At 42.0% G+C, this 12,872-nt stretch overlaps 1 protein-coding gene across 1 annotated transcript; it reads right to left on the reverse strand.

Annotated features, from left to right (window-relative positions):
* Positions 1 to 374: 374 nt before the first annotated feature.
* Positions 375 to 8,714, reverse strand: UBAP1 (ubiquitin associated protein 1; the record flags this gene model as incomplete). Its single annotated transcript, XM_010282225.1, has 3 exons — positions 8,681 to 8,714; positions 3,854 to 3,978; positions 375 to 1,304 (listed from the first exon to the last, which is right to left on the reverse strand). Coding segments are annotated over exons 1-3 (1,089 nt in total), but the record flags the coding sequence as incomplete, so codon positions are not given.
* Between the last annotated feature and the right edge of the window lie 4,158 nt (positions 8,715 to 12,872).

Consider the following 12,872-nt stretch of genomic DNA (forward strand, 5'->3'; position numbering starts at 1 on the left):
AACTGCTGAATGATCTCCCCCTGTCCTTATCATGACCCATGAACTACTTGTTATACTTTCTCTCCCTTGTCCAGCCGAGATGGAGAGTGATAGAGCAGCTTTGGCGGGCATCTGCTGTCTAGCCAGGGTCAGCCCACCACACCTAGAAACTTCAGATTTTGGAGAAACCTGCAGAGTAATAACCTAAGTCTCAGAACTGCCAGCATGAAGACCTACCGGATTGATGAATTTGCTGTGTAAATTAAGAGGATCTCCACATTGTTCCCATTAAATGAAACTAAAACCAAAAGCCACAGGACCTTTTAGAAGCAACACTTGCCTCCGCACCTCCACATCTCCCCAGCAACCCCAAATCTAATCCACTGCATATTTACCGTAGTTGCTGTGATTTGAGATGAGTCGTCTTCTGTACAAACTGTCGACACAGCCAGGTAAGGCAGCCTGGATGAAGAGGATAATGTCGATGTCTCCATGCCACTGTCCTCATTTAGGGTGGAAAGACCAACCATATGGTGTCCATTCAGTTCACTAGCCTTACTCTGAGCACAGGTCTGCAAAGAGCTGAGCAAAGTGCCATTGCGGAGACAGGTAGTGCTGTGGAAAGTGCTTGTGAGCTTTGACGATTTTTGATCACTCTCATCAGAGTCAAGTTTAGGAAAGGATAGGGATTTGATATTGCTCACTGAAGTGATAGGGGACAGGGACACTTTGGAAGACAAGGACATCTTTTCACAGCTTCCCAACTGTGGTAAAGTGATAAAGCCATTGGGTTTGTGAAGGGGCTTGAAGTCCAACGTGGCCCTTTCTATAGATGCTAGAACTTCCTCGTCTTGCACCACAGACTCAGACCCTCCTTTGGGCAAAGTATTATCTAACAGCTGGGCAACAATTGGCCCAGTAGTACCAACATGAATTTCAAGAATATTTTTTAATTCCTCCTTATCATCAATAGTTTTTAATTCCAGTTTGTCAAATGGGTCTTCTTCACATTCAAAATCAGCTGGGTTGAAGTCTGTTTTTGGACAAGGTGGACTGAGAACCTTTTGCTTCACAGCACTGCTGTTGGCTGGCGTGGGAGTAAGAATATTATTGTGCTGCAGGCTAGCGAGAATGGGGTTAATAGGAGGTGGCATGGCCTCAGGGCAAGGTCCCTCCGAGAACCCCATTTTGTTGTTGTCCTCTGGAGCTGCTTTTGAGTTTGCTAGCGATTCTTCTGCCTTGCGTTCAGCTTCTTTCTGGGCAGCTTCAATTTTTTTGATATCTTCAGCCCACTGGATTGTTTTCTTTTCCAGTGAGAAGTCATACTGACCAGGGGTAGAGGGGAAAGGAGAGAAAAAAAAAATTATAAGGATCATAGCCACTACTTCTAACAGCAACATAAGTAATATAGAGTAAGAGCTACATGAATTACCATGGACAGGCATAACTTTTTTCCACAGCATCTTTTGTAACCTACAGACTGGCAAAACCAGAGGACACCAGAAGTAGTTCATTTTGCCTCTAGCAGCAAAACCTGGCTGCCGTCTGGGTTAGAATATCATACTTTGCCTCCTTCCTACACTTAGTTTCACTTTAGATCTGTTGATCATTCCAAGATAGTTTTGCATCCCTCCCACCTCTCCTCCCAGCAGAACAGACAATAGCAAGGGGAAGTCGAATCCATTACTGGATGGACAATCATACCCAGGTCTGGCACCACTGAACTAACCCCCGCCCACAAGTTCCACAAATCATTCAAGACTACAGCAGAGTGTTTTTGCATCCAAAGACCACTATGATAGTAGTCAGCTCCCACTAAAAGATTCCTAAGGGACTTGGTATCAGAGTTTTACACCCACTGGTTTAAGAGGCATTGGTATTCTTACACCAGTGCCAGTAGCTCACCAGCCAAAAGGGATATACTGGCCACATCGATGACGACAACTACCTGCAGCAACAGATTTTGCTGCAGTTACTGGCATGACAGGCTCCCGCAAGCTTTTCTCATTTAACATCAGCTCTCTCAGGGCCAGCTTAACACAGGAAGACATTTGTAAGCTATTCAGTTTTGTAAGGCATTTTATAAGCTACCAGTTTACTGGCCACTGTAGCGGCCTGGTTGAGAGGACAAAATTCTGAACAGACTAGATCTACCTAAAGCTCTAATATCTTATGAAGAATGAACAGCCTCAAATACTCTTTGAATATTCACAAAATGTTCAGAGAACACAGCCTACAAGCTACATCCAGGGTATAACCTACCTGTGACTCACAAGACTCACCATTACCTTGCCAGGGTAATGGTACATAACCAAACAAGAGTGCTCTTGCCACGGGACTACTAGGTCATACAAATCCCTAGCTCTAAAGAACAACAAGCCAGCAAGGCTTGCTAGGCCTCTACTAGGCTTTTCTGGGACTTGTTATCGAGTTGCGCCACACCCCATCCTACAGTGGGCTCCAGTGAGACCCTGGAAACCTCTCGTCTCAAGTGTATTAACAGTTCTTCCTTCCCTTAGCTCCAAGACTCCAACAGGAGTGATACACAATTTATCGGCAAGGTGCCTTTGAAAAACAACTCACTGGCAGAAGGACTCGGCACTACTCATTACACACTCTTTGCTATTTGAGCAGAGCTGTCAAGTTTTGTGTGAGTGTATATGTATACAGTCATATATGGCCAAAATTGGCCAAAGCTGTATTTTTTTTAGTACTAAAAAATTGGGAACTATTTGTATAAAAATATATGGCTTTGGTCAATTTTGCTTCCCTGCATCTTTTTTTTTTTTTTAACCAGCTCTCACTACAGATGTAAAGAAGTCAAATTGCACTGCAAGAAGCCTATTTTACATAATGACATCATACTATGCAAGACATTACAGTCTGATCAGCATGCTATACTTGAGCCTCAGCTTGGCAGGAAAATGGAGACATAGCACAATCAAGCCAGCAACAGGATGTTAAGAGTCTCCTTTAGCTCCCCCACATCAGCTTAAGTGGGTAGAAATATGTGTAGCAGGACAATCAGGTAATCATTTAATAATTACAATGCAAACGCCATGATGTATGGTAATATACAGGGCAGAAAAAAAAGTAGAACCATCTACAGCAATCTGTGACAGCTGAAGTGAAAACAATTATCAGTTGGCACTGGTCAAGGAAAATCACAGATCCAAATGAGAAAATATAGTTCAGTTAGATTTCCTGTATCACAACCTGCATTTGGAAATTAGATTTTCAACAATTACACTAAAGCAATGGATTTTATGCTGCCAAGAGTTTATGGTAACAGAGACATGCTCCTCAAAGACCTGGAAGCTATCTGTACTGAACTGTAACCTGTTTGCCCTACAGCTGGAAAAGAATTCCCACTGAGAACTGCACAGAAAACAAGAACTGGAAATTTATTTCTTCACCATGCTATTGTAGGAACCCATACAATAAGGTCATAGAAACACTTGTTACCCTCAACCAAGATTCTGCAAGTGTGCTATAGCATGGGTGTATCAGGTCTTACCATTTTTCCTCGTAAAAATGCTACTCAAATTTAGTCAGAGTAACATGTATACCTGTAACTATTACACAAAAACATTGTGGTTTTTTTGAAGTAGATAGACTAAAATAAATGCTATTAGGCTTTTTAAAGTGATAAGAAGCAGAAGCTTTTTGTATGGCCTATCATATTTTTGTCTTTCTATATGCTCTAAAAGATCCTCTGCAACTGCTGCCTGGCATACAAATACGACTCTACAGGACCAACAAGACTAACATTTGAACACATATGCAAACTGTGACTACTTGCAATTTACAGTACCGTATCTTGGGGGCCAGGGGTGAGGGGGAAGAGAGCAGAACAGCAAAACACATCACTTACCTGGGCTTCTCGGACAAGCTGAGAAGAATCAGGCAGGCAGAAACCAATGGGTAATCCAACCTTTGCTGGGGTTTTGAATTTGTCTCCTATCTTAAATGGGACATCATCAAGATAACTGAAAGGCCCTAAGATCAAAAACAGAAATTATATCAAAAAACCTCACAAGTTTAACACATTCAATTAAGACTCACATTTCTGTATTTGGGAGCTATTTTATCTCTGCTGCCCCAACTACACTAGATGACTCAATACAAAGTTGCTTGATCAGAAACACGTTGAATCTGCTTGGACTTCATTGCAGTTTTGGTATTGGTGGGGTTTGGTATTGGTGGGGGTTTTTGTGTGTTTGTTTGTTTTTAATGTTCTAGGCCATAACTATTAAAAAAAAAAACAAAACCAACAAATACACAATATAACAATTGAACAGATTTTGAAGTCAATATACCCAACATCTTAGCTTCCCTTCTGACAAGACTATGCCTACACAACTGGAAGCTGAAGCTCTCCTGAACACTGTATGTCTATTGTGTCTCTGTAATAAGATTCATCACTTTTTGTCATATTCAAAATAGGCTTTAAAATGACACAGCTTTAGAGCAGCTAAGACAAACTGAAATCCAGGTTTTGACATACAATTAGGAAGTAACATTTGGGCAGAAGTGGTCACAAGAGCACAGTGGCCCAAAGTCTAGAAACTCCACTTTAACCAAAACACAGAGAAGTACCTCAAGACTATTTGGCATAGCAATTCTGATTTTCTGAAACATGTCAATCTAACTTAATCACCTGTCTGGTTTGTGATCACTGCAACGAGGGGCCTCAGACCTATTTCATGGTCTTCCATCTGTCCTTTATATTTATGACTTACACGTAGTATTTAAAATGTGTTTCAGGACAGATGTCTTCAGGCATTCTGCAAACTTGTGGGGCAGAATCACTCAGAGATCAAACACCTCCAAGGAGCCAGACTATAAGTTTGTTTTCCTTGAGCTGCTGTGAAGAAGTACTACAACACTCACAACAAAAATTGCACTCAGTTTCTCAATTAACTGAAAGGGGTCTCTTGGATCACTGGCCTAACCCTTTTGGAATTACAGGCAAGGTTTCTGGCTGTGTATAACAATCTGAAGTGTTCCTCTAACACTCATTTGTAACTTCCTTCTGAGTGTTGCAGATCCAAAACAATTTAGTGGCAACATGTAAGATGGTGTTCAGTGACTAACCTCTTGCTGAGTGAGCTGTGACTTGCCATTTTTATCTGACCCATTTTCATACTCGAATGACAGTTTAAGTATTGTTTGTGCTCCTTCACTGTTGACTCATCTACAACAAGGCAGTCACAGGCTCCAAAAGGCTGAGCAGCTTTCAAAAACAGGAACATCCTGTTAATTTGGAGTTAAACATTTAGGTGTTGTCATCACTTGAGCTCTCATACTATGCACCACACTGGCTGGTCCCAGAGTTCTGTTAGGGCACAGGTGGTATTTCCTCCAGCTTTGAAACCATCAGGCTGAATAACCTACATCCCACCTGTACCACCAGGATGAAAAAATGCTCCAGGCAGAATATAATAGTATTTTCACCGATCCTTACTGAGAAGCCCTCATTCAAGCATTACACAGCACAGCATCCAGATGGCACCTCACGGGCCACCAATACCACAATTTGCAACACAGCCACCAAACTGTATTTGAGCTGGCAATTTGAGAACCTGGATATGCCAAAGCGTTTGCTTATGCAAAAATAGCAACTGTGGCAGCCTTTGCACCAAGAGTGTGAAATCATGGCCAGGGCAGAGACAACCCGATCCCCCGACTGCTCAGAGGCTGCTGCTACTATGCCCTGCGCTGGCATGAGTCCTGCTCTAAGCAGGATGACCCAAGCGAAGCAGGATTACCTCTCTGCACCAATCTAAGAGACCAAAATCGCTCAGCGTGCAAACACTTGTCTTATTAGACCTATTGACACAGCAAGTCGTAGATACCTCCCCCTGCACAGCCTTCTTGTTTGCCTGAAATAGATGCTAACCTCAGAGGGTACAAGCACACATTGTGGTATTTACATAGCAATACTCTTTGTTTTGGTACAGTAAAAAACCTAAACACACCTAGACTACATGGGCTGCACTGGCAGCTGCCAGTTTTACCTCAACAGCTAGACTAAGGAATAAAAACCTCATAGTGTCTTCCCTGTATATTGAATTTTTTTTAATAATGACCGCTGCTATAACCTCATCTTGAATACAACACTTCTATAAAACCCGCAAGCACACGTTAAAAAACACATCCAGTGTTTTAGGACATCTGATGGCAAAAAGTCCTTCTGAAGCAAAACATTGATGCACATAGCATTCCTTCTGTTCCAGCCCAATCAGAACAGTACTTGTACAATTCTTGGTCTAGAAACCCAAGAATCCTCCTCTTTTTGTAAATGGATGACCCTTCTGCCTTAATGCACTGATGGGTAGGGGTGCAAATTGTTTTTAATGGCAAATTCTAAAGCAAAAAGCAAAACCTACGTACAGGAAGCATTATGCAAGCCACTGTTTCAATAGTCACATGTTCAAGTGAAGCAATTATTTTTTTTTAAACTGTTATTTAATATGGCTGTTAGCTACTTCATCCTTTCAGCAGTTAAAAGGAAGTTCTGAGAACAGCCTTAGCAAAACTGTACCTGTCAGTCTGATCTCTGACACTGCACACTATATGATATTCCTGGCCCAAGGACCTACTAAGAGCGTAAGATTTCTGACCACTTCAGTGTAAGGCAGAAACCACTGGCCAACTCATAGAAGTGTCCTCAAGTTTGGTAGCAAAATGGAAACATTTTAGATAAAACCATTTACTGCTTATAAATGGGGACACAGGCTGAAACCAAGTGGAACTTAGTTTTTGTGGTCACACAAACCAGATTTAGGTAATTTTCAGAAACTGGAGTTAAAAGCTTGTAAGTTCTATAGTGATAGTGACAATACAACAGCAATATTAAAGTATTGCACTTGGTATAACCCACGCCTTTTGCACAACAGACAAGAGCTGCATTTCTAGATGCACGAATTACTAGAACCTAAGCTTGAACTTCCAATTATTCAAATTACAGGTGAGCATTTGAAGTTACACACTTAGGCATAGTTAAAGGTGTATGCTAATACCCTTCAAGACAGGAAAAGAGTTCCTTCCTCTCCCTCCATACCTTCTTCACCTTCAATCTGAACATGATCCTCAGCAACCTGCTCTAGGTAGCTCTGCTTGAGCAGGGGGTTTGGACATGATGATCTTCAGAGGTCCCTACCAACCTCAGCCATTCTGTGGTTCAACAATAGTCCTCTAACCTCCAGTAAGCAGCTCAACAATAAGTACAAGGAATGCATCAACTATATTGACAGATTTCATCAGCCTGCCAGAGACACTGCGCCAAAGGTAGCTGTGGGGCTAGATGCTTTACAGTAAGCCAAGATTTACTTGGAGGGATTAATTCTTAACAACCCTGATGAAGACTGAAACATTTGCCCTGCTGATTTCTTAAGACATAAGCCAAGGAAGTTGCTCCACTATTGCTCAGAAACAGCACTGTTACAGTGTCACTGCTATCATTAGGAACAGAGGGTACACAAAAGGGTTAACAAGTTAACCAGCCAGCTTACAGCATTTGTTTTGATCTTATTATTTTGAAGCCAGGAGCATGTTCCACCGCACTGTACTCTTTTGAGAAATATTTAAGATAGGTTGAATTCTAGCTACAAGCAGTGTCTTTGCTAGTCTGGTTTAGGAAGCAGAAGAGAAATAAACACAGACTCAAAAGACAAGCAGTTCAGAGTGTTCATAGGGACTATTCACATATACAAGAGAAAAACTGCTGAAGAGCTGGCAGTTATGTAATAAAGAAATTAATTGTCTTGCAGCACAATCACTGGGCCACAGCAAAGGATACCATCTAAAAATTACATTTTAATAGGCCATTTTTATTAATCCTTAACCATGTATTAAGTGAGGTATTTCTTATTCTGTACTTCAGCTTTACACTTGCAAGACTAAATAAAAAGCTCAAGGAAAAATGGAATTCCCCAGGACCCTCTTACCCCTCTTATCCAGGAAGACCAAGCCTGAGTTTCTAAAAGCAAAAGATTTTATAACATGAAAAATCATGTTAGAAATTTCACACGAACCTCCCTGTACTACCTTGAATTATTACTACTTTGAAGAAGTTACATTATGTACAACAAATGTTCCACAGAAATATTAATCCTTCCAAATTACAACTCATTTTCTAAATTATAAGCACATATACAGGCAAATAATTTTAATGATACCAATCATCTGCATGACACTACACATGTCAAATGTAGAAGAAGAAATTCTCTTCTTCATTTGCCTGCTGCACCAGGTTAGTCCAATTCAGGAAAAAATTCACTGCTGAGCAAAAAGCAAGCATAGCTCAATGAGACATTAAAAGCTCCATATTTCGTCCAACTTGTCACTTGACTTCCATACAAAGGAGCTACATATCTAGTGTCCACTTCAGCAAACATCAGATGAGTATCACAACTGCAGCTCAGCTTTGATTTTGAAGGGGGATGTGGGGGAAGGTATTATTCTACCACGAAGGAGTGGGGAACAGTCACAGGCTGAATTTCAGTTTAACCAGAGAACAGGCACAGCATCAGCAAGCAGCTATGCAAGAAGGAAGCCAAGGCACTTCATTCCTAATAAAAAAACTACTCAGAGTCTAAACACATTAGTCTCAATGGACTGTCTAGGCTGGGAATTAGTCAGCAGCAACAGTAGGATTGATCCTGGTGAAAAGACAAGGATACCAAATTTCACTTACCATGAGAGTCGGATCCCAACTTCTTAGAAGCCATTTAGAACCTGAAAAACATTTTAAAACAGCTTTAACAACTTCATGCATGTGGCATAGCATAACTCTCTGCCGTTCTACAGAGTCTTAGCTGTAGATCATGGGACACGTTGCAGACACTTGGTGTTTACCCCACTCCCAAGATAGATAAGCAAACCTATTTTATAGCCTTAAGAATTGACTGAGCAGACAAATAACTTAGCCCAGGGCCTGACAATCTAAATGGCAAAATGAAAACAAAAAAAAACCACCACAGCCGAGAAGCAGACAGGCTGATGAGGAAGGCGGAGAGTTCCACATGACTGTACTCAGAGGCTGCGCTGTCCCAGCCCCACAGAGCACACCCTGCCTCCCCTGGCATTAAAAATAGCCCTTCCTACTGGAAATACCACACTGATCCTCCTCAGTTTAATCCCTGCTACTCTAAAAAGAGATACTATCATATGGGGTACGCAGTCAGTTAGCCAGCGTGGCACTTGTCTAGACACACTGGGTAATGCACAGACACAGGTATACAATAAATGGTACTATTAGGAAGACCTTTTTGTATACACAAAAGGAAACAACACTAACAATAGTCCTCATCCACTGCCCACAGAATTTTACTAACAACTTTTAAAATTTGGATGCAAATCCTACATGGCCAAGCTGTCAAACACAAAAGTGCCTAGCCAGCTTTTAACACAGAGCAGGCCTGTCCTAAGAGCTGTTTTTAAGATAGAATTAGCTGTCTAATTAGCTGTCAGCTAAAACCCTGCTCCAGGATGCTCATGGTGTGTTCAAGAACATAACTTGTTCTTTTCCTAGATTTGAAATACATCACAAGATCTACCTCAAGACACCACAGCATAATTCTTTGAAATTACTGAGTAAGTCCTCCTTTGACATTACACATGACAAAGAATCAGAGTTGCCTTTTCTTTCTGAAGTCCTCCAGCCCATAGGCTGAAATGCCCAACAGCCATCCTTGGAAAAACACGAACTTATCTGGTACGCTCCCACCAGCAGCTGACAGCGCTCACAGCACAACCTGGGAGCAGATCTAACATTCGCATCCATCATTCCTCAATCGAGGTTTAACTCTTCGCCTCACTGTTTCCATCGCAGATTCCAATTGCAAATGTTACCTTAGAGGAAGGGTGTCATAAGGTGAGGACTACACAGACAGTTTAGCTATTCCTCCTGGCAGCTGCTGACATGACTGAGGCTGGGAAAACCCAGTTTCAAGTACTTTCCTGAAGTACCTTTTGCCATGCAAAGGTCTCCTTCAACATTATGTTGAAATCAATAGGTGAACCAATCCTATTGGGTAATGGGAATTCAGCACACAGCTAAAGCCAAAGCTGTACGAAGACGACCACCCTGGTGCAGCCAGACTTCATGAGACACAGAGACCAGACACTAGGCTATGAGGAAGTGAGTCATGCTGGGCAGTTCCAGGTACATCTTGTACATAAAAGCCACGTATCGTTCTGCTCAATGTTTGTCAGGTTCTTCTCAGCACATCTCACCATCTCTCTCAACATTGGCATGATGTCCAGAACCACTCCACTAAGCCAGAGAACTGGTTTTGGCACAAGCCGGTAACTGCTTCTCAGAAGCAAACAAAACATTGTGGCTGTCAAGGGCAAAGCCACAAGACCACCTGGTACAGTTGCATGTCAACTACTCACGCTGAATGGGCTTTACCAGCACCAGTGCTGCAGAGAAGACGACCAGACTGCAGACCACACCCCATGAAATAGGGTGCACCTTTCAGACCCAGATCACACTGTCAGGCAAGCTCCTATGTTGCTAGTTCCTCTGTAAGAGTAGCAATTAAGATGTCAACTTGATTTGTTATTATTGGAAAAGCCAGGCCACATGTGAAATCACACAGTCTTCACATACCTCACCAGTCCCCTGTATGTCACTGGAGACTGCGAGGCACCATCTGCACATGTACTATGACTGCCCATCATCCACTACTATTACAGTGCAGCTGAACTAGGAACAAGGCCTCTACACATCTCCTTTAATTTCTCCGAGTTCATTTTTCTTCTAGTTACTACCTCAGACTGAAAAGCAAGCGCTCCATTTCTACAGGATTTTAAAGCTTCTGATGAGAGGAAGTAATCTCCTCACTTTGGCAACTCAGCTGACAAGGGAGTTTTTTCAATGCAGCACCAGTTACCTACAGGCAATACAGTTTATGCTGTGTGCCTCATTCACCAGAAGCAGATTACTCCAGACTGTACCTACATAACGGACATTGAAAAGAAAACTCAAAGAGATCATTTTTAGAATGATAATTTATATCCCCTCTCCCAGCAGGCTGTTGCAAAGACATACTAAGTTTACCATCTCACATGCTGATCTTAAGTACCTGAACACTGAGTTACAATGACACTATCAATCTGCTCCAGGGACAGTAGCAATGGGTGTGAATCCCACAGAACCAAAGATATGCACATATAGCATCCAGAGAGTTTTGCAGTAGTATATCAATCTGGAGCTGCATAAAGCCTTGGACATGTCCTCAGTGTCAAAATACCCCACATAAGCAGTAAGTATCTTGCTTTTGTTGGCAATCTTGTAGTAAAATCCTAAAGCACACCAGGCACCTGCATTAACTTCAAGGTGCAGTGGGAAAAATGATTCCTCTGCCAACATGCAAGACCTTATTTTAACTACAGAACTAGCTATGGCACATCAATAGCAAGCTAATCATAAAACGCACCATTTCCAGAGAAACAGTCACACTTCAGATTCAGGTAGCATTTGAATTTATAGCACACTAGCTCTTCCTGATACACAGTGAGTATGCATGCACTTCTTAAGATACCATTACTGCAGAAGGCACTGTCAGCAAGCAGCATTGTTAAGCATGGCACACAGTAATGCTAGAAAAGGCTGCCAGCCACATTTCATCACCTCCTTTCCAAAGAAGGTTTAATTAAAATAGTGTCTTCTGACTAATCAGATTTGTTAGGCTATTCAGGGACCACTGTTACAAGCATCCTGCTGTTGCTTTGTTCTGCTGGCTGGGAAAAAAAAAAATGTTTGCAGCGAGTTAGAAGGTTACTGGTATTGCTGCTATGCTTCTGGGCCTGGATTGTATTTGCTTAGTCAAAGCTGTTACATTGGGCAGTATACATTTGCTTACCTTTGTTATCACTCTTAGAAATTTAAAGAACTTGCTCCCAAAGCCTTACTCCAAAGCAGATAATGGATGACTACAGGACAAATGGTGCATGGGGGCAAAAATTTTGGTCTTGACTTTGTATGGCACTTTTTAAATTGATAAAGAACATACTGCATGTAAACTTCAACTCATGTCCTGGGCTAGGGAAACAAGATAGTCACATAGTGCAACAAGGTTTTCTTGTAATCACCTACAACGTCTCCTATAAATGTAGACCTCCTTAGCTCCATGACCTCCTTGGTTCTGGCCACCCCTCTGAAGAGGTGGCCTACAAGTACCTAAAAGTTATAAGCTACTTGTCAGCAGCCACTGAAGCAACCAGATGTGAGCTCTGTGAACATACAGATGTGAACATACAGGCAATAGGGTAACATTCTTTAAGCGAGCTAGCCAGAGGAACACAGTATAGCAGAGCGCAGGATGAGGGCAGAGGACTTCAGAGTGATGAAAGTGGTGGTGGGGGGACACAGCAGTAAAACAACAACAAAGTAACAACACAATGATGTAGTTAACAGAAGTGACAAGACAAAACTGATGACAGAAACAACTGGCACAGAGAGAGATGACAAGCTAGAAAGGCTTGAACAGACAGCATAGAGATGACCAAGACAGTCCACCTGGCACGTCACCACTTAAACCTGAACAAGTACTTAGCTATGCCGCCAGACAACAAGGAGAACACAGAGAAGTGTGACTTGGTACAGTCAAGCAATACCAAAGGGACAGACTCATCAACAGATGAGAAAAAACAATTACTACCAAGAATGACTCACAGGGAGCTGCTGAGAAGTTGGGGTGTTTTTAAATTATTATTTCCATGTTCCTCCTATGGGTGTTTTCCCTGAAGTTTACATCTATATTCCTTTTCTTCTGAAAGAGCTCTGACTGGTCAAGTTCGAAGCATCCTATCACTAATAGTACCTGGAACAGCTTTCTCAGTGATAACTCAAGCCAATTTAATTATTTGGGGGGGGGGGG

Source organism: Phaethon lepturus, unplaced genomic scaffold (genome assembly GCF_000687285.1).
Source record: "Phaethon lepturus isolate BGI_N335 unplaced genomic scaffold, ASM68728v1 scaffold2122, whole genome shotgun sequence".
In the NCBI taxonomy this organism is placed as follows: domain Eukaryota; kingdom Metazoa; phylum Chordata; class Aves; order Phaethontiformes; family Phaethontidae; genus Phaethon; species Phaethon lepturus.